The 25,336-nt window shown below is 50.3% G+C and overlaps 12 protein-coding genes across 12 annotated transcripts; 10 read left to right on the forward strand and 2 right to left on the reverse strand.

The window, feature by feature from the left end:
* Positions 1 to 1,046: 1,046 nt before the first annotated feature.
* On the forward strand, positions 1,047 to 1,747 carry AUEXF2481DRAFT_3886 (uncharacterized protein; the record flags this gene model as incomplete). Its single annotated transcript, XM_013489343.1, has 2 exons — positions 1,047 to 1,613; positions 1,694 to 1,747. 2 exons carry the CDS (start codon positions 1,047 to 1,049, stop codon positions 1,745 to 1,747), a joined length of 621 nt encoding a protein of 206 aa, XP_013344797.1.
* Positions 1,748 to 2,924: 1,177 nt separating this feature from the next.
* On the forward strand, positions 2,925 to 4,108 carry AUEXF2481DRAFT_28331 (uncharacterized protein; the record flags this gene model as incomplete). The annotated part of the gene is made up of 2 exons (XM_013489418.1): positions 2,925 to 3,125; positions 3,179 to 4,108. The coding sequence occupies 2 exons, from the start codon at positions 2,925 to 2,927 to the stop codon at positions 4,106 to 4,108; spliced, it is 1,131 nt and encodes a 376-aa protein (XP_013344872.1).
* Positions 4,109 to 4,841: 733 nt separating this feature from the next.
* On the forward strand, positions 4,842 to 6,592 carry AUEXF2481DRAFT_28332 (uncharacterized protein; the record flags this gene model as incomplete). The annotated part of the gene is given in 8 exon segments (XM_013489419.1): positions 4,842 to 4,877; positions 4,928 to 4,975; positions 5,044 to 5,124; positions 5,229 to 5,320; positions 5,340 to 5,375; positions 5,459 to 5,537; positions 5,586 to 6,282; positions 6,321 to 6,592. The coding sequence occupies 8 exon segments, from the start codon at positions 4,842 to 4,844 to the stop codon at positions 6,590 to 6,592; spliced, it is 1,341 nt and encodes a 446-aa protein (XP_013344873.1).
* A 757-nt stretch (positions 6,593 to 7,349) lies between these two features.
* AUEXF2481DRAFT_38646 (uncharacterized protein) lies at positions 7,350 to 8,289 on the forward strand. The gene has a single exon (XM_013489492.1). It carries the CDS (start codon positions 7,372 to 7,374, stop codon positions 8,005 to 8,007), a length of 636 nt encoding a protein of 211 aa, XP_013344946.1. The 5' UTR covers positions 7,350 to 7,371; the 3' UTR covers positions 8,008 to 8,289.
* Positions 8,290 to 8,418: 129 nt separating this feature from the next.
* On the forward strand, positions 8,419 to 9,668 carry AUEXF2481DRAFT_78801 (uncharacterized protein). The gene is made up of 2 exons (XM_013489613.1): positions 8,419 to 8,797; positions 8,850 to 9,668. Exons 1-2 carry the CDS (start codon positions 8,726 to 8,728, stop codon positions 9,375 to 9,377), a joined length of 600 nt encoding a protein of 199 aa, XP_013345067.1. The 5' UTR covers positions 8,419 to 8,725; the 3' UTR covers positions 9,378 to 9,668.
* A 100-nt stretch (positions 9,669 to 9,768) lies between these two features.
* AUEXF2481DRAFT_636240 (uncharacterized protein) lies at positions 9,769 to 10,768 on the forward strand (the record flags this gene model as incomplete). Its single annotated transcript, XM_013489650.1, has 3 exons — positions 9,769 to 9,874; positions 9,921 to 9,976; positions 10,028 to 10,768. Coding segments are annotated over 3 exons (651 nt in total), but the record flags the coding sequence as incomplete, so codon positions are not given.
* Positions 10,769 to 11,957: 1,189 nt separating this feature from the next.
* AUEXF2481DRAFT_28336 (uncharacterized protein) lies at positions 11,958 to 12,545 on the forward strand (the record flags this gene model as incomplete). Its single annotated transcript, XM_013489420.1, has 1 exon — positions 11,958 to 12,545. One exon carries the CDS (start codon positions 11,958 to 11,960, stop codon positions 12,543 to 12,545), a length of 588 nt encoding a protein of 195 aa, XP_013344874.1.
* A 225-nt stretch (positions 12,546 to 12,770) lies between these two features.
* AUEXF2481DRAFT_636246 (glycoside hydrolase family 128 protein) lies at positions 12,771 to 15,553 on the reverse strand. Its single transcript, XM_013489651.1, has 3 exons — positions 15,399 to 15,553; positions 14,310 to 15,351; positions 12,771 to 14,241 (listed from the first exon to the last, which is right to left on the reverse strand). Exons 1-3 carry the CDS (start codon positions 15,460 to 15,462, stop codon positions 12,996 to 12,998), a joined length of 2,352 nt encoding a protein of 783 aa, XP_013345105.1. The 5' UTR covers positions 15,463 to 15,553; the 3' UTR covers positions 12,771 to 12,995.
* A 945-nt stretch (positions 15,554 to 16,498) lies between these two features.
* On the forward strand, positions 16,499 to 17,384 carry AUEXF2481DRAFT_705751 (uncharacterized protein; the record flags this gene model as incomplete). The annotated part of the gene is made up of 3 exons (XM_013489652.1): positions 16,499 to 16,543; positions 16,606 to 16,861; positions 16,914 to 17,384. The coding sequence occupies 3 exons, from the start codon at positions 16,499 to 16,501 to the stop codon at positions 17,240 to 17,242; spliced, it is 630 nt and encodes a 209-aa protein (XP_013345106.1). The 3' UTR covers positions 17,243 to 17,384.
* Positions 17,385 to 19,336: 1,952 nt separating this feature from the next.
* AUEXF2481DRAFT_636338 (uncharacterized protein) lies at positions 19,337 to 20,146 on the forward strand. Its single transcript, XM_013489653.1, has 2 exons — positions 19,337 to 19,619; positions 19,782 to 20,146. Exons 1-2 carry the CDS (start codon positions 19,534 to 19,536, stop codon positions 20,026 to 20,028), a joined length of 333 nt encoding a protein of 110 aa, XP_013345107.1. The 5' UTR covers positions 19,337 to 19,533; the 3' UTR covers positions 20,029 to 20,146.
* Positions 20,147 to 20,702: 556 nt separating this feature from the next.
* AUEXF2481DRAFT_3894 (uncharacterized protein) lies at positions 20,703 to 23,305 on the reverse strand (the record flags this gene model as incomplete). Its single annotated transcript, XM_013489344.1, has 3 exons — positions 20,703 to 20,980; positions 21,029 to 23,081; positions 23,141 to 23,305. 3 exons carry the CDS (start codon positions 23,303 to 23,305, stop codon positions 20,703 to 20,705), a joined length of 2,496 nt encoding a protein of 831 aa, XP_013344798.1.
* Positions 23,306 to 24,912: 1,607 nt separating this feature from the next.
* Positions 24,913 to 25,221, forward strand: AUEXF2481DRAFT_636381 (uncharacterized protein). Its single transcript, XM_013489654.1, has one exon. It carries the CDS (start codon positions 24,972 to 24,974, stop codon positions 25,185 to 25,187), a length of 216 nt encoding a protein of 71 aa, XP_013345108.1. The 5' UTR covers positions 24,913 to 24,971; the 3' UTR covers positions 25,188 to 25,221.
* Positions 25,222 to 25,336: the final 115 nt, after the last annotated feature.

A 25,336-nucleotide genomic window follows, 5' to 3' on the forward strand; every position in this document is an offset into this window, starting at 1 on the left:
TCCATGGCGAGAAGGTACCACTGTATGAACACACACACAACGAAGAGAACAAGACATGCATCGAGCAGAAGATCTGTCTTACACGGTTCAGTGATGACTGAGGCCACATCGTTGATACAAGTGGACATGTCGACTACATTCCACCAGCGTTTATACAGAAGATGACGAACAAAGGGCTTGCTGACCTACAAATTACAGCGAATCGAACCTCAAACATCGACAGAGATCATCCATGGATATGCTGATCGAGACGAGGCTCAGCCAATCTACGGATATCGCTCTTTGAGACGTTCTCCAGGCCTAATCACGTCTGCCCAACGATGTATACCGCGGACCTGACCGGCCAACAAAGGAAGCAGCCTCTCAAGCACCCAGCAAAGGGATCTTGAGTGTGCGGTTCGTCGAAGAGAATCAGCTTAGTCATGATCCACGAGAACGAAAGCAGCGAGGACTTGGAACCCGAGAGAGTCGTCGGTCTCTGCCCCAGATGTTACTCGATGAAGAGCAAGGCTACAGCCACGACGGAGCCTATCCACACTGGCTGTCGAAAGGCATGGTTCTTTTGGTGCCAACAGTGTCGAGCAGGGAGAGTAACTACCTATCAACCTCTGATTGAACGTCTCTCCGGTACCAGAACGGATTGTGCGTTTTCGCAGCTACAACAAATGGTGTCCATTTCAGAGCGAGATCAGCTGCTTTGGAGTTGCAATCAGGCTGACAGTATGCTATTTACCCGAAGCCGTTGGATGTGGCGGAGCGAAATTGTGGGGATCAGAAGTGTTCTCAATCGTCGCCCATATCGAAGCGCATGGTGCAGTGCGCGATGGATGTCAGGAATGTTCGTAGGATGCGGCGATCATTCGAGTGGCTATACCGGTGACGTGAAGTTATTTTAGTGCTGCAGGATCAATTCTTGGCGTAGGGGAGTTTTCATCAGCAAACCTTCAAAGCAATCTCTCCTACCTTTACGTATCGGGTCTGATATTCTCTGTATTCGCACTTACCCCCCCCATAATAAACACCAAGCAATTATTCTCTGAATCACCATGGATCCCTTCTCAGCTCCTTCGACGAACATGCCGACTCTCTTATCAGGCTTCAGTCGAGATGAGGAAGCGAATATAACAGTCCACTGTCATGACCGCACATTCAAGAGTGTAGACGTCCTCGACGATGCTACCGGACAGACTCTTTTCAGAGTCGAAAGTAAAGGCGCAACATCTTTTAGCTGGCGAAGAGCAATCTCTGACGGCACTGGTCGCAAGCTCTTCGAACTTCGTCATATGGGCTACGCAATGAAGAACGACTGGGCTGTAGAGAATGTTGAAGGCAAACGAATCTGCTCACTGAAGCATGTCAGTGGCAGTGCGGCACGGAATCGGTCCAATCTAGATGCTGTGATACATAGCGAGTCTGCTGCTGACGACATTGGCAACACGATTGAGATTCGCCCAAGAGACCGCGGAGCGCTTTCCACTGTGGTGCAGTACCAGGGTATGAAGCTGGCAGACATCCGGAACACAGAGGCCAACGATGTTGGCTCGCTTGAGAAAAAAGGTCTTGATCGCACGGTCTGGAAGGCACATATCAACAAGGGAGTGGATGTCAGTCTCGTGAGTGATCCTGTCCATCTTGTACCTTCTTGTGCTAAGGAGCATTTCAAACCTTCGTACTTGGTGCTGACAGCGCGCAGATATTGGTCGCCGTCTTGTGCCTTGCCGAGATGGAGCACGTTTGGAGGCAATGAGTTGAAGGCGTGGGTGGATTTAGCGCTCGTTAGAAACAACCCGAGGCGTACACATCTCCGGCTCTCAACAACAGTGAACTTCTATTCGCTGCCGTATGACCTTGAGAACAGGCACAATAACGAGCCAAGGTCGAGCGACGACACTTGAGATTTCTTCATCATCGACCCGGTTACGCTCTCGATCTTCCCACTGGAGGGTAGAAAAGAACGGCACAAAGACACACTTCTTGAGCTTAGCCATGGCTCTGGCCAATAGGCCAGAACTCCTGCTTGTGGTTGAAGAAAGGAAAGGAATGGACAAAGAAAGTTTTTGGTAGTGCTTGGGAAAGCAAACGACGAACAGCACCGTTGATGAGTCTCTCATCATCGAATGCTAGCGAATGGAGAGTCGAGCCTTTCGGCATACTATTGGACGCTCATCATTCTGATCAGATCGAAGCGTTGATGTGGAAAGATGATGATGCTTCCTGGTTTGTTGCTTTGCATGGTCTGGTACACGACTTTTGGCCGCTCGGGAAAGAAGATTTGGCACGGCGTACCAGGTGATTGTTTGACCGAATCGTTCCTTCCACTTTCAGGTGACATTGGACTCCTTACCTCTGCATAAGGCCGTTCTTCTTTGTGATGATCCTTCGAAACGTCCTCTGCACCTGATAGCAACCACGAGCTGAGAAGTCAGTATTGTTTCTGTATGATGTAGGTGCACGCCTGTGTCCAGTATTGATGGACCGCCTCAGCAACACAGCAACACAGCAACACGATGAATCTAGAGCGAGTATTTTGCAACGGATCATTCTATCAGCGATCTAGTGTGTTTACTTATCACCAGATCCAGCAGCTTGTTGACCAAGTTGTCGTCATGAACTGTTATGCCCTGTCGATTCACCGCTTGAAATTAATATGCGGGCTTGATCGGGAGGCCTTAGGCCTATGAACGGACCCCTCACCGCACAACCACCAAGAGCTTTGATACACCGCCACAGGACATTTTCGCGAGCCAACTGGTTATATTAAAGGTCGTTGTGCTCTTTGTGTTGATCTGCTCTACTTACCATAGAATTGTTTCGACACTTCGGACACAATCTCGACTTCAAGTTTCTTAACAAGATCTAGATTGACCATCTTCTCGACGCCGTCAACAACAATATCCAAAACAACACATACACCAACCAATAACATGGGTAAATTCAGCTTGCGCCCTTCTATGGGATCGCGTCCCACCTCTGGCGTCTTTGAGAAGAGCAGTCGTCCCAGCAGTGGCGTCTTCTCTTCATCGAGTCGTCCTTCCTCAGGTGTCTTTGATGCAGCCGACATCTCAAGGGTAGCAGCATCAGAGACCAGCAGCCGTGAGCTCACCGAGTTGGCTCAAGATCTCAAGGTACGCGCACAATGCCCTCTGTAACCAGCGCATCAGTTCTAATACATTTCCAGGCACTCGCAGACCAAGCCGAACAGCACAAGCAACACAACCTCGACAACTTCGTACAGATCCTCAGCCACCTCAATGGCCTTCCTGACATGCTCGAGCACCTCGGCCAGATTCCCGACGTGGTCAATCTGAATCAGACCATCGGTCAACAATCACAACAGATCGCCGACCTCGAAGCTCGTCTTGCTGCATCCGAAGCCGCGCATAAGGAAGAAGTTTCGGCCCACACAAGTTCAAGAGAAGAAGTCACACAACTCAGAGAAAGCTCGAACTCCAAGGACGAGCGCATCTCGCATCTCAAGTCTCTTCTTACAAACATCGACCAGGACGTGAAGGATGCCCGTGGCGCCCTCGAGACAAGAGACATCGAGATCTCGTCCCTCAAGACCGAAGTCTCCAAGCTTAACTCGCTTGTAGCCTTCCAAGATCAGGAGCATGCTCAACTCAGCGACTCGAACGCAGCCAAAGAGGATGAGATCAAGCAACTTCACGAAGGTCTTGCCGGCAACGATGCTGAGCTTGCACACACAAAGACCATTCTGGCTCAACTGGATGCCCAGATAGAATCAAAGAACCAGGAGCTGCACTCGCTGCGCACTGCCAACGAGTTGACCTTCCGTCAATTGCTCGAGTCGCAGACTGCAAGCATGGAACAACTCTTCCAACAGCAAAGCCACACTACCGATGCTTTGACTCAGCAGATCGTCGAGTTGAAGCAACAGATTCGTCTGCAGCAACATCTAGAGATCCCCAACTCTCCTCCCGCCTCCAACCCAGTCAGTCCCGCCGCTTCAGTGGCAAGCGCGAGCTGGGGTATGCCTGGCTTTGGCATGTTCGCCGGCAAGAAGCCCAAGATGCACAAGCGTTCTCAGAGCCAGATCGTCATCAAGGCTCCCCACAAGTTCGAGGTGCCTGTCCCGACTATGCTTTGAGCCGAGAGATAAGCACTTCTACACTCTTTCGTATCCTCTCTGATGGTCTCTGCCCCTGCTTTCTTTCTCTTCTTGTCTATGCCTTTTTTGTTTACACTTCTTTTCTCTTTTGCAAAGCTCTCATTGTACATGCCCTTCGACGAACCCTTAATGCTAAACGAGAAACACGATTGATTTGTATTTATTGTGTATTCCAACTGCATATTCCACTGCCATCCTCTGTCATCGTAAGATCCTGTCTAAACCTTCAAGATGCCCAGTGCATTGTATGCACTTATAGAGCGGATCTCACAACCTTGCTTCGGATAGACTGATTGGACCACTGTTCTCGTTGGCCTGTTGATGAGTCCCAATGATTACAGGGAAGCAATGCTCACAATTGATATCCTGCAGGCAGGTATTAGAGCTGATCTCGTCTCGCTTGGAAAGTAGCCTCTGGATCCTCCTAGAGGCAGCGGGTATGCCTGCTAGCTGAGCTGACAGCCATACCTTGCCGTCGAGGACAAGTATGTTCTCTGGCACCACAATGGAACAGTCCAAGGTCTTCTTGCCGAGTCTTTCACTCTCATCCTGGAGCTCATCGAGCCTAGATACTTCCGGTCGTGCAACTGCATCGTCTCGACGATGGAAGCTACGGTCATGTAGCGCTCTCGTTTTTCCTACAAAAGAGACCGCTTTTGTTTTCTTCCACACTTCCTCTCATCACGCAATTCGACACGTGACAGCAGCCAAAATGTCGAACTCGCAGGATAACGAAGAACATCGAGTGGTAGGTGACATTATACACTACCATACCTGACTCAGCTGACACAGACATAGTTTCTCGAGAGGATACAGGGATTCGTCAACGGACCTGACCAGTACCCTGTAAGATATCTCTCTGCGCCCTGCAAGCGGAAGTCAACCTCTGAACGGCAGATACTAATATAACGCAGTCCAACCCTGCTGGGATCCCTGCCCCGCAGTTCAACCCCTTCGAAGACACCACCAATGATGGCGACCCTCCAATCAATTTTGTAAGACTTCCCCTGTCCTCGAAGGCTATAGGCGCGACCAAAATGTCTCGCATCCCTCTCTGGGGTTATCTGCCAAACTTATCTTCTTTACTGACCTCATGCAGACAAGCTTTGATGAGGTGCTTCAGCAGGCCCAGCAACCTCAGCAACCCCAGCAGGCTCAGCAGCATGTGCCTCCGCAGTTCCTATACACGCAGTAGCCTCGGAGTAATCAGGGTGAGCCCTTTAGAGGTTTTTACTGGAATGCACAAGTAAGTCATGATCTGAGGATGGCAGAATCCTTGAGCATCGTTCCCTTCCCTGCGTCCCTTCTGAGTGTACGATCGTGCCTTAGAACGCTGATCGACGTGAAGCAGGGCTTGAATTCGACGACCCACACTCGCGCTATCTTGAACCCTTCTGCGGACCCTTTCGTAAGTGCTTCTGCTTGATCTCCATACACAAGTGCTGACTTGAAGCAGCTTCCTGCACGTAGCCAAGATGGATCGGGCTCCATGCGTATTGGCGAGACCTATGCCAACGGCTTCGCAGGCCCACCCTCTGTCCGCCGAGTGGCCGGTACTCTGGACGACGTCTACTCTACCAACGCTACCTGGAACGCTGGTCAAGACTACTTTAGCAGCAGTCAGCGCACATCAGTCAACCCATCTGGTAACGAGAACTACGGTGGCGGCTTCTTGCTCCGAGGCCCAGCTTCTGCCCGCCGACCAGCTCGTATCACGAACGGGTTCGACTCCACCAACGCCAACTCGAATTCTCGTTATTCCTACCCTGGCGGTAATCCTGGACTTGATGGAGGTCAAGGTACCCAGATGCACGCTGCAATCCACAACCTTAGTGACCACAGAAACACTATGGGGTACAACGACGGTAACAGCTACAACGACTACTCCACTCCCGCCGGTCGCAGCTTCGGTTCGTATCGTGCCTCTGGTCGTAGAGAACCAGGAGGCTTTGGTGAACAGGAACGCACTATGGCTTCACCTGCGCCTCGTACCCCTTCCGGCATGCCCAAGACATCTCAAAATATTGCATCCAAGAAGCGCAGAAGCAGTCTCAAGACCAAGGTACCTCGCATTGGAGAGCCTGAACAAGAGAAAGAAGGAGAGGAGGACAAGCAAGGTTCCCCAGAGATAAAGCCAGACAAATCAGGCTCAGGTAGGAAGGCTGCTAACACCAAGAAGAGGACTGAAAAGGAGAAAGCAGACCGCAAACATGCGCGTCAAAGGGCACGCGGCATGAGGACCCAAGCACACAACAGGCTCGAGCAAGGACTAATGACGTCCGTGATCACATCCAGACATACATTGAGAGGAACCCAGAGGCTGAGGAAGATCTTGGTGGCTTAGAGGAGGTCATGGATCAGCTCCGCCTGAGCAACATTGCTCAGCACGAAGCTGCTGATTCCAGGTTGAAGGAGGTGGACGACGAGCTCGAGGAGATGTATCAAAACCGCCACAAGAGATGAAGCCGAGGAGAGAAGCAAGAGTAGGCGAAGCTACTGAGCCATTCTCTGCGAAGACCTCTCAACATCATACATCAACTTTGTGGTGCTGAACAAATGCAGCAATGGGTCCGGCGAACGAGTAGCTAGCTATATCGGAAGGCGCGACCAACACAGACTAGTGGTTATAAGCCTTTGTTATTGACGTATTTGTCTCCAACAGAGGCAGCATAATGAGAATTTCTTGGTCAAACTGCATAAGCATTTTCAGTAGAGTAGACCTTGCTACGGAAGAACAGCTGCTGCGAGATTCCGATCAGAGCAACCAGATCTCCAATAACCTTGTGTGACTTGGAAGTAAGAGAAGAGAAGCTCGTCATCAACGGGAAGCTGCAGTATGACATGAGGGAATAGTAGAGAGGCCGCGAAATGGCTTGGGCATTGAAGATGGAGCCTGATTGACTTTTATTGAAAAGTGCCACAAACCAGGAGTGGGATCAAGCTACACGCCGAAAGAGGAACGTCTGAGGGAAGGGGGATCTCTTCCGCTAACAAACATGTATGCTGCAAACAATAATTCCGATTGCTCAGCGCGACTCATCCTGCACGACGGTTTTCAGCACACTCATCGTCAATAAACTTACTGTTGTCTTGCTGCCTCTGTGAGACTTTAACACTTTCCTCCCTCACCAGCAGAAACATAGCACCAAAGGTGAGCCCATCTTCAAGTTACCGCGTTACTGCTGACTGATGGTATGAATAAAGCATACGCCATCCCTGTACTTAAGCGAGAATTACACACTATGGACAGTCCCGACCAGTCGAAGCAAGCTCTTGAGGGTCCTCAACTCTACATCGACGCTCAGGAACACAGAGATGAGGGCAAGGGCAAGGAAAAGGCCAACGGCACAAACACATTCACTCTTAACGCCGGTCAGCTCTTCAAAATCCTCTTCTACGCCCTCGAAGACGAACAAGACACCACCCCCTTCGAGCTCAAGTACCTCAGCGACTTTGCTGTCCACGACATGCACAAGAAAGACGAAGTCATCCCCATCGAAGACGAAGACTTGGAGATCATGAAGGAATGGTCTGTCAAGTACGACGTCTCTGCTTCCGTCAGAAGTGTTCGCGCTGTTCTGGCCGCTCAGGAGAGAAAGAAGATCAATAAGCTGTACCATCAAAGATTGATTGAGTGGATCTATGAGGATTTGGAGGGTCTTCGTCACAACATCAAGGAGGAGACTGGAGATGCTGATGGAAGTTATGAGAAGCGCTTCCACAAGCTTTCGATTCTTACTCTTGAGCTTGCTAGGTGCGATGTTTCCTCGGACCCTGACGCTGATGGCAAGACTGAAGTTCAGAAGCAGGATGAAGTCCGCGAGCATGCGGATATTCATGGAGAGACTGGTGCCACCGAGCGTGCCATCGTTTCTTGAAGTCCCGTCGTCGAACAGCTGAGGTCCAAGTCAGGAACAAATAATGCGGTGTTGAAGGAGACTCAGCCGGACACAGCTCTGAATACAACTAGAGAGGTGGAGAGAGTCCTGACCTATTGCTCCTCATCGTAGAACGCTTTATACAAGGAGAGAAATGCGATGATTAGGGTTAAGGCACATCATCTCCTTGGAAAGCGATTCATAGTAATGTCCTACGAGTGTATATGATCAGTCATCCTGCCTCCAATAACGAGCGTATTTATTGCTAAAGCTCTGTTTCACCTGGGGATGGAGCGCTTCTGACTATACAGGTTCCAGGGAAAGCACGATGGACCGTAGTCGAAAGCCAAGACTCGCTGACGTCCCTCCGCGAAGTGATGCAAAAACCGTGAGTGTTCAGAATATTCTGTCAACAGAAAACACGCACACGACAAAGCGAGAAGTGAAAATGACCTGCAAAAGTCCAATGTTATGTGACGACGGTTGTCTGGCGGAAGTGAGTCAAGTGAATGAGGGCTCGCGACTCGAATAATTGGAAGGTCCGATAAACAATTCTCCCACCACATCACAACCATTTCTTCACTTCGAGATCCAATTGTCCGAAGAGATCATAGCCAGGAGAGGACGCGCGGATAAGCCGAAAACACCAATTGCTCCGCGCCTGGTTCGCAACAACAACATCAGCTCACCCTTACCACTCCACAACACCGTGGAAAAGATGGAGTCACCTGCCGAAGAGACCGACAACAAGCTCAGACCCGAGGTCGAGGACCTTGCCGACATGTGGAACGTATGTCTATCATTCTCTCTCGTCTTGAGATCGTAGCGCTGACATTTACCAGATGTACATGGGCCGCGAACTCAATATCATCGGCACTTTGAACGCCTGTCAGTCCAACTACGACGACACTACCTTCTGGCAGCGCGATGATCAGAACAGCTATCACAACTTCCAGCTCGACGATCGCGCTGCCTGCCTAGTCGCCCGCAACAACACCATCACCGGCGCTACCGCCAACAACGTCGTCTGCAACACCGCCGAAGAGATCGACGCTGAGCAGCACATTGCCTTCAACAAGCTCCACGCCTACATCTCGACCAAGTTCAGTAAGGAGACCGTTCAGGGTGCTCAGCGCCAGAAGGCTGCTCGTGGTGGCGCTGCCACTCGTAAGGTCAACAAGGCCAAGCGTCACGAGGAGCATGTGCTCTTGATCGTCCATGAGCTTGCTGCTCTCAGAGACTACGAAGGCAAGCGTGAGGAGAATTACTTCATGCGCTACGACAGAGTCATTGACGAGGTCATGTTCGCTGCTAACGTCAAGATCTCTCCCGAACGCCCTCTTCTCAAGCCCGAGCGCAAGGCTGTCTAAAAAGCACTCTCCAAGATGCGAGAGTCGGAGTATGAGTCTTCTTCTCTGAATCTAGGGTTTCTGACAGACAGAAGTTCGCCGTCATCGACTTCGGCCGAACAGATCACTCTCAACTACATTCAGGGGGGAGTACACAGTTAAGGCGATGAGGACAAAGTCAAATTCTGCTTGCAATCATCAGAAAGAGTGCACGAATTCGACGAGAATCAAATCAGCAAAGTGAACGGTCAAGTCACGGGTAGATCAAATTCAGTCATCGAGACTCACTTTCACAAAATCGTCAATGACTTTCGTTCAACGTGCTATTGTCTCCACTTTAACAATGTGAATAGAGGATGAGTGATCCTCCAGCATCTATGAGTTTAGATTCAATTGAAGCTACTAACTATTACTCAATCTCTCATCTGACCGACCATCTCGACGAAGCTGTCAACGCGCATCAACCTTACCACCCTTCTCTACGCGAATCGCACAGCAGCACATTATGAGTTCCTCAGGTAAGTTGAACGGAAATTGGTCATCCCAATGTCTGACACATCATAGTCGCCCTAACAGACACACCCGACTTCGCGTGGTGGGCCAACATCTGGATGCACCTCGTAAGTACGCAGAGAACACCATAACGATATGTGACTGACACTACGATACAGCAAGGCTACCCCGCCGGCCCAAACAAGTCCAAGAGCTTCAATGAGTACCTAAACGACTGGGAAACCATCCGGGGCACATCAAACATCTGGCAACGCAACGATCAAGGCCATTACATCTGCTCAGAAGGTCCTTCGAACAACGTTCGCAGATGCAAGTTCCTACGCAAAAAGATGAACAAAATCAGCCCGAGACCAGTTGCAAACTACGACCTCAACGACTTGATCTCGGCCCTCGAAACACTGGTCGATTCCACACGAGAGCAAGAAAACCGCACCGAAGAAGAGAGCAAAATTCTCGAAGAGCAGTGCAGAATTTGCGAAGAGGCCAGAATGAGAGAGGTCAGAAAGGAGGCAGCTGTCAAATGCGCAGCTACAAAGGAGAGAAAGAGAGAGGAGGACGACGACGAGCAGTACAAGTTGATGCAGAATATCTACGGCGAGCTTGCTGATCTCAAATCGAAGGACAAGAAGAACAAAGAGCGCTATTAGTCTCTCGAGTATAATGTGCTCAAGGTTGCGAAGATGGAGGACCGTAAGGATCACATGGAATGGCTGGAGGATATGAAGCGTAGAAAGACGCCCTTGGAACTGAAGCGCCAGAAGGTCGTCGATGATGCTTAGAGAGAGAGAAAAGAAAACAGGTGGAAAGGGCGTGCTCTTTGGGTAGATTTACATCAAGTTGGCCTTTCTTTTTGGTCGTCTCATGCTTGTCTTCAAAATCATCATTCTTGCTTCCGGCGAGATACGAGTTACTACATTTCCTCAAGTCGATGTATGCAACGCTTCCAGCTGTCTCAAGGCACAATGATTTTTGTATCCGTAGTGGTATCTGCGGAGACATGTGGTCTTGTTGGCTCCCTGTAGGGACGACTTGTACCAGAAAGTGACTATGTCTTTCTACAGCTGGTTATTGTGCCTGGTCGTCATATGGGAGAGCAAGATTTGATATGGTCTGATCAGCAATGCACTCATTAGCTCATTCATATATACAGAGCGTAGCAAGGAGAGATTGTTCCTGGCATAGTCAAAAGGGCGCGGTGCGAGTGGGAGAAGCGTATAGCTTGTTTACACGAAGCTGGACGACACAGTTGCTCCTTCTGTGCACTCAATGATTATCTGTATCTATACTCATAAAAGTGTCTATTCACCACAATCCCAGTGGCTGCACTGGGATAAACAATCATACAACTTAGAAAGAGGCTATATGATTTACCCAAATTTCCCCTGTCCCACCAGAATGTATGAAGTGGTCAAGCGGTACGGAGGCTGTTGCAAACGCGCACGACGGATTACCCTGCGGGAGGTGATTTAGTATCGTGGATGCCCAGGAATAGGGAAGTGGCCCTTTGGGGTTGCCGGTACGACTTGGGGTTCTGTGGCTATCTTGAGGAAGCATTCATCTTTTTTTTTGTGCTGGTTGAGGAAGGTGGGGAGGAGGAAAAGGGACCGAACTGTTTTGATGCAAAAAGGCAAGAGCGTATAGATTACGGGTTGAACAGGGGAGGTGGGAGGTTCGATTTTGGGACGGGTTGTTGTGTTTTGCTCTTTCTTACTGTGAGACTTCCTTTCTATGCATCCTTCCTTGAGCGAAGTGACCTTTCGCTATGATGATTCTGCCCTTACCATCTCATGTTATCGATTGAACAAACCCGTTTCCTTCCATAGTCTAGTCCTGTCATCCGCCGCATATCACAAAGTCGTTCTATCAATTACAATCGCATAGCACCGCGATCGAATCTACACAATCAAATCTCAATCGATCACACTGGGGAAGCACTACGCTGGATATCGCCTCGTCTGACTCTGGCTGACCAGAGTATGTCAATATTTACAAATCCACAGTGTCGAACAGATTGACGCAGCCAGCCTACGCCATCAAGATCAATATCTGTTTATCTTCGTGATAAATACAACGCCTCCGCCATCCATCATGCCTCGCTCTTGCTCTCGCACTCCTGTTAGTCTTCAAGAGATTCGTGAAGGACCGGTCCAAGCGAGTCTCACGCATCAATTGGCGGACTCACACCAAGGTTTGGACAGCCTCAAGGGCGTCAGCGAGTCTACACACAAGGAGATGTCGAAGGTCAGCTCCGACGTCCAACAGTCGACTGGACATCGAGAGAAACTCGAAGCGTTCAAGAGAAGAAGAAAGCTGGATGACATGAAAATGGAACAGACTGTCAAAGTTGTCCTGAGCTGCATCGACGGTCTCGAAATTCATGTCAGCCTGGCTCTTGGTCAAAGTGATCCAATCCTCAGAGCAGGCGTCCACCTTGTCAAGTCTGTGTTGCTCGAGGTCTTTGGCTTCTCTGTAGCTAGATTGCCAAACCCGACCGATGGAGAAGAAGGATTTCACAACTTCGAGAGCAACAATTCAGTGGATGAAGAAGCCGGCGAGGACCTCGAGGACGCCCAGTCTGCAGACGAGAATGAGGTCGATGAAGACGAAGATGAGCAAAGGCCCAGGAAGAGAGCCAGACGGGTCATTGAAGATGATGATGATGATGAGGATAACTGATCTTGCGGCTACACTACTGGAACCGCGAGCTCTCCGCGAAGGAGGTCACTGTTTTGGCCGTGCTGTCAAAATGCATGATGAATTTTGAAAAGTTGCGACTGGGTGATGGAGAGCTCTGATAAGTGAGGCTAGGGGGACCTCTCAAGAACAGCGCTAGTGATGGTAGGTCTTGCCTCTTTACACAATGATATTTGGCTATGCTGACTCCAACAGGAAGGGGAGTAGAGTACACGTCAGGGGTACCTCGCTGGTCGAGGTCTCTCCACGATGTGAGGTCCTGGCGGAAGTCATGCTATCAAAAGGCAGGGTCTATTTTAGGTAATTGGGGCATATGGTTGGAGAATGGGATCCGACATTCAAGGTCAAACAAATTGGAAAAAATCGGAGAAGACACCATACTACACTTGCACCACCGCCAAAGTCCCTCCCAGGTTCAATGCCATCCATAACTCAAGTGTACGCATTCGGCTGCCTCGTACTGTTGGTAAAGCTGTTGTACACAATACCCGTTCCACTGATAGCATTGCCAGCACTATTAATCAAAATCCCAGGTGCATCCATAAAGTAAGCATATCTGGCCACATCTTGCTGCTGATCTAACCAAGGCATGACTTTCTGCAAGAAAGCCTGCAATTCTGCATCCGTATAGCTGAACTCGCTATTCAAGCCAAACTCTGTGATCCAGATAGGACGGCCAGCAGCTATTGCACGTGCGGAATTGATGTGAGATTCAAAGTACGAGGCTCCGGCATATTTGTTGCTGTACCAGTGGAGATTGATAAAGTCGATTGTGCAGTCAGTACAGTTGCCGAGGAAGTATTGGAGGTATTGCAGGCCTTGGGGATTGGCATCAGTGCCGCCAGCGTTAGTCACGGCAGGTGCGCCGATCAGAGCTTTGCCGGCAAAGGGCTGCATGTATTGACGGTGATATCTCACAGCCGTATCTACACTCATACAAGCGCTGCCAGCGATACAGAAATCAGGCTCGTTGAAAGACATGAGAGCTGCAGAGCCGTTGTCAATGGCAACTTGTGCTGCAGAAGCCCAATTATTGAGAAGGTTTGGATCGCTGTTGTAGAGTAGAGGAACAAACTCAAGAGCGGGATTGAAGTTGCAGTCATTGACACCAGGCGTGCTACATGGAGCGTAGTACCAATCATAAGCCCAAGATACCTGACTGTTCTGTCCACTGAGAGAAAAGGGCATAGTGAGATTGGCTTGATTGTATGCAAGACCACGCTTGCCGAAGTTTCGCACAGGTGTGGGTACAGCAGTTGCGGTAGAGCTTGTCCGGGTTGACGAAGACGAAGTGCGCACTGACGACGACGCGGAACTCGCTCGAGTGCTGGAGCTCGACCGGGTGCTTGAGGAGCTAGATCTGGACGATGAAGACAACTGACTCAAAATGGATGTGCTGGAGCGTGCCGATGTAGCAGAAACTGGGCTGTTCGAGCTCGATGGAAGAGGAGAAGGTGAGCTTGAAAAGGGAGAAGATGACGACGGCGTAGCTGAGCTAGTAGGGCTGGAGCTGCTCGAAGAGACATATGTCGGGCTGCCTGCGGAGCTCGACAAAGAAGAAGAACTTGAGCGAGAGCTGAGGGCAGCCGACGTCGATTGCGATGTTGAAGTTGATGTTGTTGAGGGGGACGGAACGCTCGATAGCACCGATGAACTATTTGTAGCCACGCTCTGGGATCTGGTAACTTGTCAGTAGACTTCTCGTAGTATACTCAGCGAGAAAGCGTTCAGCTGGGTCATACATACAGACTGATCACAGCAGAGCCACTTGAAGAAGTCACACTAGGAAGGACGACCTCGGACGAGATCTCGATTGATGGGAAGACTCCGGGGGTGTATGACCCGCTAGCGATGTACGTAGGGGTTGTTATCTCAGAGGGCGCTGCTGCAGTCGAGCTATCAAGAGCGCTACTGTTGAGAAGCTCAGAAGATGTCGAGCTAGTGATGTAGACGGCAGTGTCAGGACCAGTGGGGATGGGTGCATTGTCTGACAGATGTTGCGAGATGTAGTCGGAGATCTGCGAGGAGTATGCTGGCACAGAAGTGCTGGTCATGGCTGGATCTGTGCTCGGGGTCACGTAGACTACCGTGTTATCGCTTGTAGGGACTGGTGCATTGTCCGAGATTTTTTGAGACAGATGGTCTTCGATGGCGGATGAGTACCCTTGCGTAGCAGTGATCACGGTAGGAGCAGGCGCCGTTGCAGAGGTGGCAGTACTTGGGCTAGCAAGGGCGGCCAGGACGGCAACATACTCGGCTCTGATGGCTGCTACAGCTCCTGCGGTGTTGACGATGCGAGTAATTGCTGACAGCAAAGTACACTCTCCAAGTAGGAAAGCTGAGGCCACACATTGAGACAGAGTCTCGCAAGATTCGATACAAGCCTCAAAAGAAGGTGCACTCTGCTGACGGCGGTTGAGGGTGCTGTCTGCTTGCGACGGAGCGATGATGTCGCCATCGTAGGTCTGCCCGCAGGCGATCTGGTATTCTGTTCCATTGCTTCCGGAGTATGGCTGACCACACTGAGGTGCTGCAGACGGTGCTGCAGTGGAAGAGCTGGACGCAGTCGAAATCGAGCTTGACACGATTGGAGCACTACTGTACGAAGAAGAAGTCCCCAACGTCACAGAACCAGAAAGCGCAGACGAAGAAAGAACAAAGCCTGATGGGATCAAACTTCGGGATGATAGATCCGTGGCAACTGACGTGGTAGTGAACAATACACCGGTGCTCGACAGTGTACATGCGGATACATGTGTGGTGATGACAATCGTTGGTGTTACAATAGCTGGTCTGTGATCAGTCACGTTCTCCTACGCAGTCAGATGCACATACATTGGCCAGAGACATCCCGGAGAAGAAAAGCAGACACCAGTAGGTGCCCAATTACGATCCGCATATCTACGCGTGAAGCAGAGGCCGAGAGCAGATCCTGACCCGACTTGTGATTTAAGAGATTCTTCCAAATCCGAGGGAAACTGATACCAATCTAACTGTGTTATCGTGCAGTGGACACGCAAAGTCACTGTGTCCAGAAGGCGTGGTGGCTGACAAGCCTGACTGAGAAGCAAAAAAAAGAATGTTATAGTCGGCAGCAGAGACAAGCAAGTGTGATGGCAGATAGAGCAGAGAGAAGATCCAAGGTCCGGAGAAGGTCAGAAGAGGGAGCAGATTTCGCCATTGCTATGTCTGTGGTAAGCTGCACTGTTTGGAAGCCTCGATGAGGAATGTAAACAGCATGGCAGAGTGTAGGCTTCTGGACGTCGTTGGAATGCGTTGTAATTGGCATCAGGTGAAGACGACATTCTAGAAATATGACAGATCATTTCTCATATTGCAACGATAGATTTACTCCAGGCCCGAGGCGGTGCTCCGAAGGTCATACTACTGTGACAAAACATGTTCTTTGCTATCGTATTGCATTGCTCCTGGTGTAAGTCTTCGGGGGGCAAGAGGTGATGTCGAGGCAGGAAACGATAGCGTCAATCCCTGTGGTGTTCCTACGGACCGCTGCTAGGTAGAGAGCAGTGGCAGGAGCGACTGCAGACATCGCAATCAGGTCACGCACGATCAGGCGCGCACTTGTGGAAGGAGCGAAGTAGGACAGCTTGTCTCTTCATAACGACTATTTTCCATTGTGAGCAGCCAGTTCAACTCGGTGATGGTTAAGTGCACGAGTTCAATTCGGTAATGTCAAACAGAGGAAGAGAGAGACAGAGGTGAGAAAGAGTCGCGCGGACAAGGGGCCCAGCCACATGTGGCTGGAGTGAGGCTGACAGATCAAGCTGGAGTTGCCAGAAGGGTCGACCGGCTGACAAAAGAGTCGCCACGCGCGCGCTACAACGCCAGAGAAGGTCGGCGGCGAGCTTGATATCGAAGACCTGTCACTATTCATCCTCGCCCAAACCTAGCGCATTCCTCACAACTGCTTCACCATGGCCAACTATCTCGCCTCCATCTTCGGTACCGAACAGGACAAGGTGCGCATCCCTGACCTTTTACAATGGACGCGCGCAACCCATAGCTAACACATATCACACAGGTCAACTGCTCCTTCTACTACAAGATTGGCGCATGCCGTCACGGAGACCGCTGTTCGCGCAAACATGTCAAGCCTTCATACTCGCAAACCATCCTCCTTCCCAATCTCTACCAGAACCCGGCATACGATCCCAAGAGCAAGATGAACCCGCAACAACTGCAAAACCACTTTGACGCCTTTTACGAGGATTTCTGGTGTGAGATGTGCAAATACGGAGAGATTGAAGAAGTCGTAGTGTGCGACAACAACAACGACCGTAAGTATCAGCCATCTCCTTCCACCTTGCCCACAAACTGACATGATAACAGATCTCATTGGCAATGTCTACGCCCGCTTCAAGTACGAAGAGTCAGCTCAAGCCGCCTGCGACGCCCTTAACTCGCGCTGGTACGCCGGTCGCCCCATCTACTGCGAACTCTCCCCCGTCACAGATTTTAGAGAAGCCTGTTGTCGTCTCAACTCAGGCGAAGGCTGTGTCCGCGGCGGCTTCTGCAACTTCATCCATCGCAAAGACCCATCACCCGAATTGGACCGTGAAATCGAGCTGGCAACAAAGAAGTGGTTGAGACAGAGAGGAAGAGACGAGAAGAGTGTCAGCAAGTCACCCACACCCGAGCCCAGCAGAAAGAGATTCTAGGGATTTCCACTCAGATGAGGATAAAGGGCATAACACGGCGTTAAATGGCGAGTCTTTGGGGTTCGAGGGATGAAAACCCTTTTTGGTTCCACACGTTTGCAGGTAAAGAAAAAGCTATGATCATGCACACGTTTCTTACGGTATATACTCACGAAAGAAGTCTCAAAAGTAAGAGACTATCATACCCACTCAATTCGTCATCACTCTATCCTTCTTATGGACCGTAGAGCATCTGAGCAGGGGCTGTTAGAATGCACTATCCTTTCTGAAACTAACACTGCTCAATGAGAGCGGTCAATCGAGCTTCTCTCATAGGAAGCGATAGAGGTTCGGATCTAATCATGCCTCTCGACAGCTGCTTCGTCGACTCGAGCTTTCTCGAGGAGATGCCATATGTTTTCCCTCGTAGCGGCGCGCCCATACAGGGTCTCTCTGCACACGATATATAGGCGGTAAGCGACGGACTATCCTCAGCGTGACCTGTACCTCGAGCGACAAACAATTCTTCTCACGGAATGACAGCACCGTCTCTTTCAATCATCTTGCCACGACTGTCGAAGAACGCCATTCCTGTTCATCGACCCGGCCTCTTCCTGAGAGCCGCAAGAACCGGGCTCCTCACGTATTGCAGACGCTCGTATTTCCTGAGACTGGGCTGCACGGTCTGATCAAGATCAGGTAGCTGCGAGGTATACATGCCCGAGCCTGAAGATGAGATGTTTCCAATCACGCGGTCACTGGCCCCATTATCGCCTTGCTCGAGCGGGCACAGTGTGACTTGAAGTTTGAGCCGAGCCGACGAACAATATTTAAATTCATTGGTGAGCTGTCAAGCAGTGAAGCCGAGTCACGCTTTGCTGATGGAAGAGTTGTGTTTGGTCTGCCTAGGAGGGTTTGTACTGCGAACCCAGTTCATGTAGTATGCTGTTGCGTCTTTGCAGAGTGCTCTACCTCAACAGGGGTGCAGATGCAACACGATTCTCGTGGCAGGAACTAGTATTGTTGGAGGGGCCGAAACAAAAATTATGTGTTTGATGCTCCCCGTGAGTGTAGGAGCGTTCGAATAATGCTATCAACATGCAGGTACATTTTCGACGTATTAACAACTGCTTCTGAGGTACTGTAGAAGCTCCAAAGCTAGAATATGTTGATGTTCCTGCGATATGACTATCAAGCAGGGTCACCCTCCCAAAGCTGGACCCCGAAAAAAGAAAAAAGGAAGGAAAAAGAAAAACCTTCTCCGCAGACAACTTCACCCCATCATCTTGTCTCTTTCCATTCTCTCATGCCTTCGACCTACTTCCGACCTTTTAAGTGATCATTCTAGGTATTCGAAGCTCCCCTAACCCTGTAGTCGTGCAATTGGGATTACGTCAGAAACACTCGATCGTGCAAAGGAGATGGTGCAATTTTGGCACGTTTCAGGATGCCTCAGACTGGCACTTGCGACGCTTAAGCGCAAACAAGGAAGCCGTAGCTATTCGCTTCTCCCCTGTATTGCTGTTCACGTGGAATTACTAGCATGACTCTATAGCTGTCAAGGAGTCGCAGGTAGGTCGCAGGTCTAGCCTAATGCTAGATGCAGGAGCGAGCCAGAAGCTTGTTGGCGGAGCGGCAGGTAGATGTGATTTTTTGACCTTCTTCATTCTTTCCTTCTTTGCACTTGACCTCAGAACTGGCTTCTGATTTTCTTCTCTTCTCATCAAAGTATCGCAGCCATCCAATATCGATTGATTCGATCTGTAAATTCGTTTCCTTGAGGCCAACCAAACACGTCACGACATTTCGCCTTACATTCCTTAGGCCCCCGCCTGCCCGCAAAATCGGCATTCACACCCATCGCATCATAGAATGCGACAATAAGCTTTGGGCTGCCAACTCTTGGACTCTTGCTTGACTTTCTGGAAAGAACAATATCGCGATTCGAGAAGATCTACGTCACTTTACCAGGCCACCTGCAAGCAAATCATAGTGCCCAACTACACTCTAGTATCAGCATAGCAACGGGAAAGACGACCACAAGACGCGACTGTTGAAGAAGACTTACCTTCCGTACAAGAACTCATATCGACACAATACCTGGACATCAATACCAGGATACATCGTCTCTAAGCCTGACTTAACATAAAACATCATCATCGCTTGCCATTTTTACACAGGTTCAGAAGTTACGAACATCATCTGAACGTCATATCATACTCTCGCAACCTCATCGCTGCCATCAAGCACAACGCCATCGACAGTCTTCAGCTATTCCGTCAAGGGGCAAAAAGCAATAAGCAAAACACAAAATGGCAGTCCCACAAGACCCGAATTTCTGGAAGCGTTTCAGCTACGCAATACACCAAGACGAAGAAGCACAAGTGTCTAACGAAAAGTACGTCGCCCCCTCCTCCACTATTACTCTACACATTTTATCTCCTTCCATCCTTCCGTACCCTCATCTCCGTCCATCTGACTACCCTCATCGCCTCTCCATCCCCCTACCTCACTCCTCCAACTGTCTTGTGTCTCCCAATACTAACTCTCCTTTCCACAGAAATCCCTGGCTAACATCAACCCGCCAAAAACGAAAACACGCCTACCTCCGCATCTGCTGCACCTTTTGGATCCTCCTCTTCTCCCTAATCGCGATTATCGTCGTCGTAATCCTCATTCTCGTAAAGACACATGCGTTGGAAAAGATACATATAGGTGGAGGAGATAACAAGCGGGGAAAAGAGTTTAATGATTGGTTGCAGAGGTTATTCAAGACGGGAGATGAAGGGAAGGGTGGGGGAAGTTGATGTGGCTCGTCCGTGGGCGATGACGAAGAGACGTGTAGAAAGAGGAAAGGTGTGGATTAGAAGTTTGTGGTAATTGCAGAGAGGGACACAAGAGCTGGCCTCTTTGGGGAAGATGCGACGATGAGACACGAGGACGAGATTATGTAAACACTTTGTATAGCTGCCGATGGACGAGCAATATCATCAACCTTTCACATTTCGTCGACGTCCGCCATGTGGAGGAGACGACTAACCAATGTGTCGTGGACCGCAATGTCGAGAAATCGCGACCAAAAAATCTCTGCAGCACACAAACAGCCAAATCATGACAGCCAAAACACTTCCACCATCACCAAGACATATTCACGACTTCAAAGATGATCACCGCAACTCACAAAAAGCACGAATGCAAGTCAGAAAATTTGAGCAAAAGACGGATCAATCAGCAGCTATAGACATTTTGTGCGCCATCCAAAGAAAGAAAAGCCACCATTAGCGTCCCAGCTTCGCCTTATTCGCCTGCTTTGCTCGAGCGAAATTCGCAAGTCAGAAAACTCAACGACCAGACTCAAAGCCGCGACTACTCAAGCCCAGATATTGGAGCGAGCGAGTAATTGAAGTGGCCAGTCAGCTGTCAGAAGAAGTAGTTGGGACAGCGTTTGCGCGTCCCTGAGCCGCCCAAAGAGCCGATGCGCTCAACAGTCCCAGTGGCACTTCTTCTCGCCGCACTTGCGGCACAGCAGGATCAAGCTGGATTTGTGAGGGTCGTCGACGACGCCGCGCCACTCCGAGTTGAAGTTGATACCACAGTCGTTGCAAGCCTTATGATCCAAGTCGTACTCCTTGAGAGCTGTAAGGATTGCATCGAGGCGTGGCTGCGCACTACCACCAGCACCGCCAAAGCCACCACCTCCACGACCCTCACGACCGCCGCGACCATTCTGGTCTCTAGTCTGCACGTTGGCAGCAGGACCTAGGATAGTCAGTTTTGGGGAAAAGCAGGGATATGTAATCAACTTACCAGTGCGAGCATCGTTAAGCTGACCTCTCAAGAAGGCAATCTCGGCTTGCAGTCTGTTGAATTGTGCCTGCTGCTGCTCTATAACAGCGTCACGAACAGGGTTGTCATTGGTATGGCTGTTAGTGACGACTACGGTGGCTGGACCGGTAGGTGCGTTAGCTGGGGCACGCTCACCACCGTTGACCTGAGGAGCAGCAGCGCGAGTGTGAGGACCGGCACGGGTCTGAGATTCAGCAAATGTGCGAGCGACAGTTGGGGTGCGAGGCTCGGATGGAGTCTGAGGCACAGCATTGGCGCTGGAGCTAGCTGGTGCGACCGAAGCACTACCACCATTGCGTGCGTGAGGACCAGCGCGGCGACTGGCGGCAGCGACGTGGGGCCCTCGAGAAGCGCCGTTAGTGGTAATTGTAGATCCTTCACCATTGGCCGAGGCACCATTACTGGCAGAGAGGACAGGCTGTTGTGCGGCAGGTAGAGCGCCACGTGGGACCAGCGGCATACTAGCAGGGCCCTCACGAACCCCAGTATCCTCAGTGACCTCCGGAGCCTCAGGAGCTTCCTGCGGAGCCTCGACACGCTCACCTCCAAGGATGCCTGCGGCGGCCGCGCGCTCAGCTGGCTCAACCATCTCAGCCATCTGAGCTGTTCTTCTCTGTGCGAGTCTTTCAGGGAAGGTGAGGGGTCCACCACCTCTCGCGATATGAGTCGCGATAGCCGGGGCAGGAAGAGAACGAGTTGTAGCAGCAGCAGGAGCTTCAGTTGGAACAGCATTACCAGAGGTTATGCCATTCACCACCTCTTCCAACATTCCAACGCCGTGAACAGGGCGTCTACGGTTAGCGCTCTGCTCATCATCCGCAGACTGCGAAGTGTTGGCAGGCTGGGAGTCCTTGCCGGCAGCAGGCTGAGGGATGCTAGCCTTGTTGACAATGAGGTCCTCCTGAGTCTCAGCACGCGGAGCGGTCAAAGCCAGCGACTCCTCATGCTTCGTCTCGAAGGTCTGAAGAAGAGCTTGGAGAGCTGTGATCTTCTCACGAGACTCATTACATTCGATCATGAGATCGGTAGTGAATTGCATGCCAGAGCGGTTGGAGTTGATGCCCTGGGTCAAATCATGGTTGAGACGACCAAGATCTGAGATCTTCTGATCCTTCTCGACCATCTTTTGGTCCTTCACAGCCATCTCCTCGCGCAACTCAGCAATCTCCTGATCCTTCTCAGCAATTTCCCGATCCTTCTCATCAAGCTGCTCTGCAAGGTTGTCGACAATGTTGATCTTGTCGGCAACTTGATCTACCAGCATGGAATTATCGGGACGAGAAATGTCGGGACGAGCCTTGAGGCGAGCAACTTCCTGCTCAAGACGTGCGATACTCTCATCCTTGACGGAAAGATGGTTCTCGGCCTCGTTCAGAAGGCTCTCGGTCTCGGCCAGACGATTCTGCGATTCAAGGAGAATTGAAGCATCGACGGAAGTTGAAGCAGAGGCGATAGGGGCAGACGGAGTCTGGTCGCCATCGATGAGTGCCTGGCGGTAAGTGGCCAGAAGCGCAGTGAGCTCCTCCACGAGAAGAAGGCCGAGATGAGAATGCTTCATAATCGCGTCGCGAAAGTGGTCGTCACTGATCAGTGTCTCAATGCTGACGACACACTCTTTGGTGACTTGGTCATACAGCAGTCGTCGAGGATCAGGGACTGAGTTGAAGATTGCGTTGACAAAGTTCGAGAAGTCATGCTCAGCTGATGAACCACGAATAAAGCCACCAAATCTCTCTGAAGACTCGATGATGAGACGGTCCATGGACCATAAGTTGGCAGCGATATAAACTTGCATGCTCGACCAAGCATTGAGTAAAGTGGCCGATGTGCAGTCTTGTGGGTCCAAAGAGAGGTTGCGCAGGGTCTCCGCTACCCCGTCCTCTCTGGCAAACTCGGGTGCCGCAACAGTTCTGAATGTGGGAGGTGAAGTGGCCTCATCACTGTACGTGTCCATGTAGACGAACGACAGAATACGCCACATTGTCTGACCATCGAGAGGGACGGGAACAAAATCCTGCAACGAGCATCAAAAGTCAGCGTTTTTCCTGGAGAAAATGACCAGCTGAAGCTAACCTCGTCAGACACGCGCGCAGACTTGATGAACACATCGAAAGGACTGTCCAAGGTGTTGCTAAGATCGAAGATGACAGTGTGAAAGGGAATGAGAAGACCATCAGCACAGACAAGCCAGATGTCAGCGCATTTCTCGTTGCCGAGCATCTTCTCGAGAGGTGTCATCTTGATGTAGGTTCCCATTGAACCGATGGAAGGGAGACTGAGGATGCGCGAAAGCGTCAGTCAAGCGCACAACAAACAAGAGTGATAGATCCGGAGGACTGATGAGACAAACCTTGCGAAGGGCTGAGTCAAGTACGAGAGGTCCAGAGGAACTCGCGCGTCGACGAGATGTGGTTGTGGTGAAAAGAAAAAAAGTCGAAAAGATCGGGCGCAGGAATCATAAACACACTTCCGGGCGTTTTGAGGATGCCGAGACGAAGACTAAGCAGCAGTGGCCTCTCGTGAATGCCGAGAGAAGATCACGGAACGCGAGCAAGAGTGGGGAGCCCGCAGTGATGACGGTTTACGAGCGACGAGAGCAGCGAGATGATCGAAGGAGACCCGGGACGCGACGTCAATGGTACCTGGAGAACGTTTGTAAAGTGCTGAGAGGCAGAGAAGATGCGGTTGGTAGAGAAGATGAGGACTTGTCGAATATGGGTGTATGAAATACTTCGTCCAGAGGTGTGACGGAGAAGCTGCTGCTTGTTCAGGTTTCGACAAAGGTAATGCTGAAGACACTGAGCAGCGTGACACTACTAACAAGACAAAGAGAAAGAGAGATGTTGCTGACGAACTAGAGGTCTGGTCAGAGTCGACTGGACAAAGTTATCTCAATCAAGATGTGACGACGAACCTCTCCAGCCGGGCTTTGACGAATCCCCAGTCAAAAGTACTGGGCTGTACCTTGCTATTATGCGAGAGGCAGAGCCGATGTTGTCTTTGGAGGAATCGAAGACGCGCCAGAGTTGTTTGTATGAAGCAAGTCTGCCTAAGAGCGACGGCTAGGCTTTTGTCGGGGAAGATGAATTCAATAGTACCTGGATACTGTTAGCAGTGGTGCGGAAAGTTACGGAAAGCAGAGTGCTTGTTGTTACTGAGGAGTCTGTAGACACGTTCGGGTCAGTCGAGTCAGCTACTTCTTCTTAACGCGATACTGACAATGCTGCAGATTGATAGCTAGCGAAAGAGCCAGAGTAATGTTACGCGAGTGATTGAAAGTGCGAACGTGGTGTGGTGCTTGCTGCCATGGACGAGGAAGGTGAGGGCATGGCAACTAATTGACTGAACAGCGAAACTATGCTCTGGGAAGGATTGCTATGCTCTTAGATGAGAAGAAACAAGCGCATGTAAGAAGGACTGGAGACTGCTGCCACTTGAGCGCGTGGTTCTTGTTGTGGCAGGAACTTATTGACGTGACTTCCTTGTTGAAAGGAAGGTTTGGCGCAAAGCAGCCAGCCAGCTTTTACAAGCTTCATAGTCAGTTGATAGACCGAAGTGGTTTCTTGCACATCAATCTTGTACACATGCCGACATAGAGTCGTTGCAGTCATGCTGAAGGTTCGATTAGAGTGGTGAAGTCTGCAGGTCATCTGTACGGTACGGTGAAGTGACAGATTTACTACGCCCCCTGTGGCAACAAGCATGCTTCAGACGACTCATCATACAATCTAAGCCTCACTCGAACACAGGGTTGCTGCCAGTGATGCTCTGTTGATGAAGAATGGCACAGAAGCAAACCAAAGGTGAGGTCAAGAGCTGCAATGTAGATCCCGAAGTTCTGCCATGTCGAGATGTCTTTGGACGACCAAAACTACAAACAGTTTTCTCTAGAATTACCGGATCCATGGCTGATATACTGCATAGTTCAGTTCATCATGGTGACTTTTCTGGATGGAAGAACATAAACAGACTGCTCCTCATGTACATCTATATTGTATTCAAAAGTATCTTGCCTTTTTACAGCACCTTTCCGAGCCACCATTGCTATCAGAATCATGACTTTCTTGGTCTCTCCATGTATACCCTAGCCAATATTCAAGCTCGCGTTGTCAACATCTAGCATCGAAACAAGATCTCTAGAACAAGTTTGCAACTATGAAGATGCAGAGAGTCGTGCAGAATGAACATTACATGAATTGAGAGCGGGCAAACAACTGATATCCATGGACAACTACATCAATCTGACAATGACTATGCTTTTTGATAGCC

Source organism: Aureobasidium subglaciale (genome assembly GCF_000721755.1).
Source record: "Aureobasidium subglaciale EXF-2481 unplaced genomic scaffold scaffold_7, whole genome shotgun sequence".
In the NCBI taxonomy this organism is placed as follows: Eukaryota; Fungi; Ascomycota; class Dothideomycetes; order Dothideales; family Saccotheciaceae; genus Aureobasidium; species Aureobasidium subglaciale.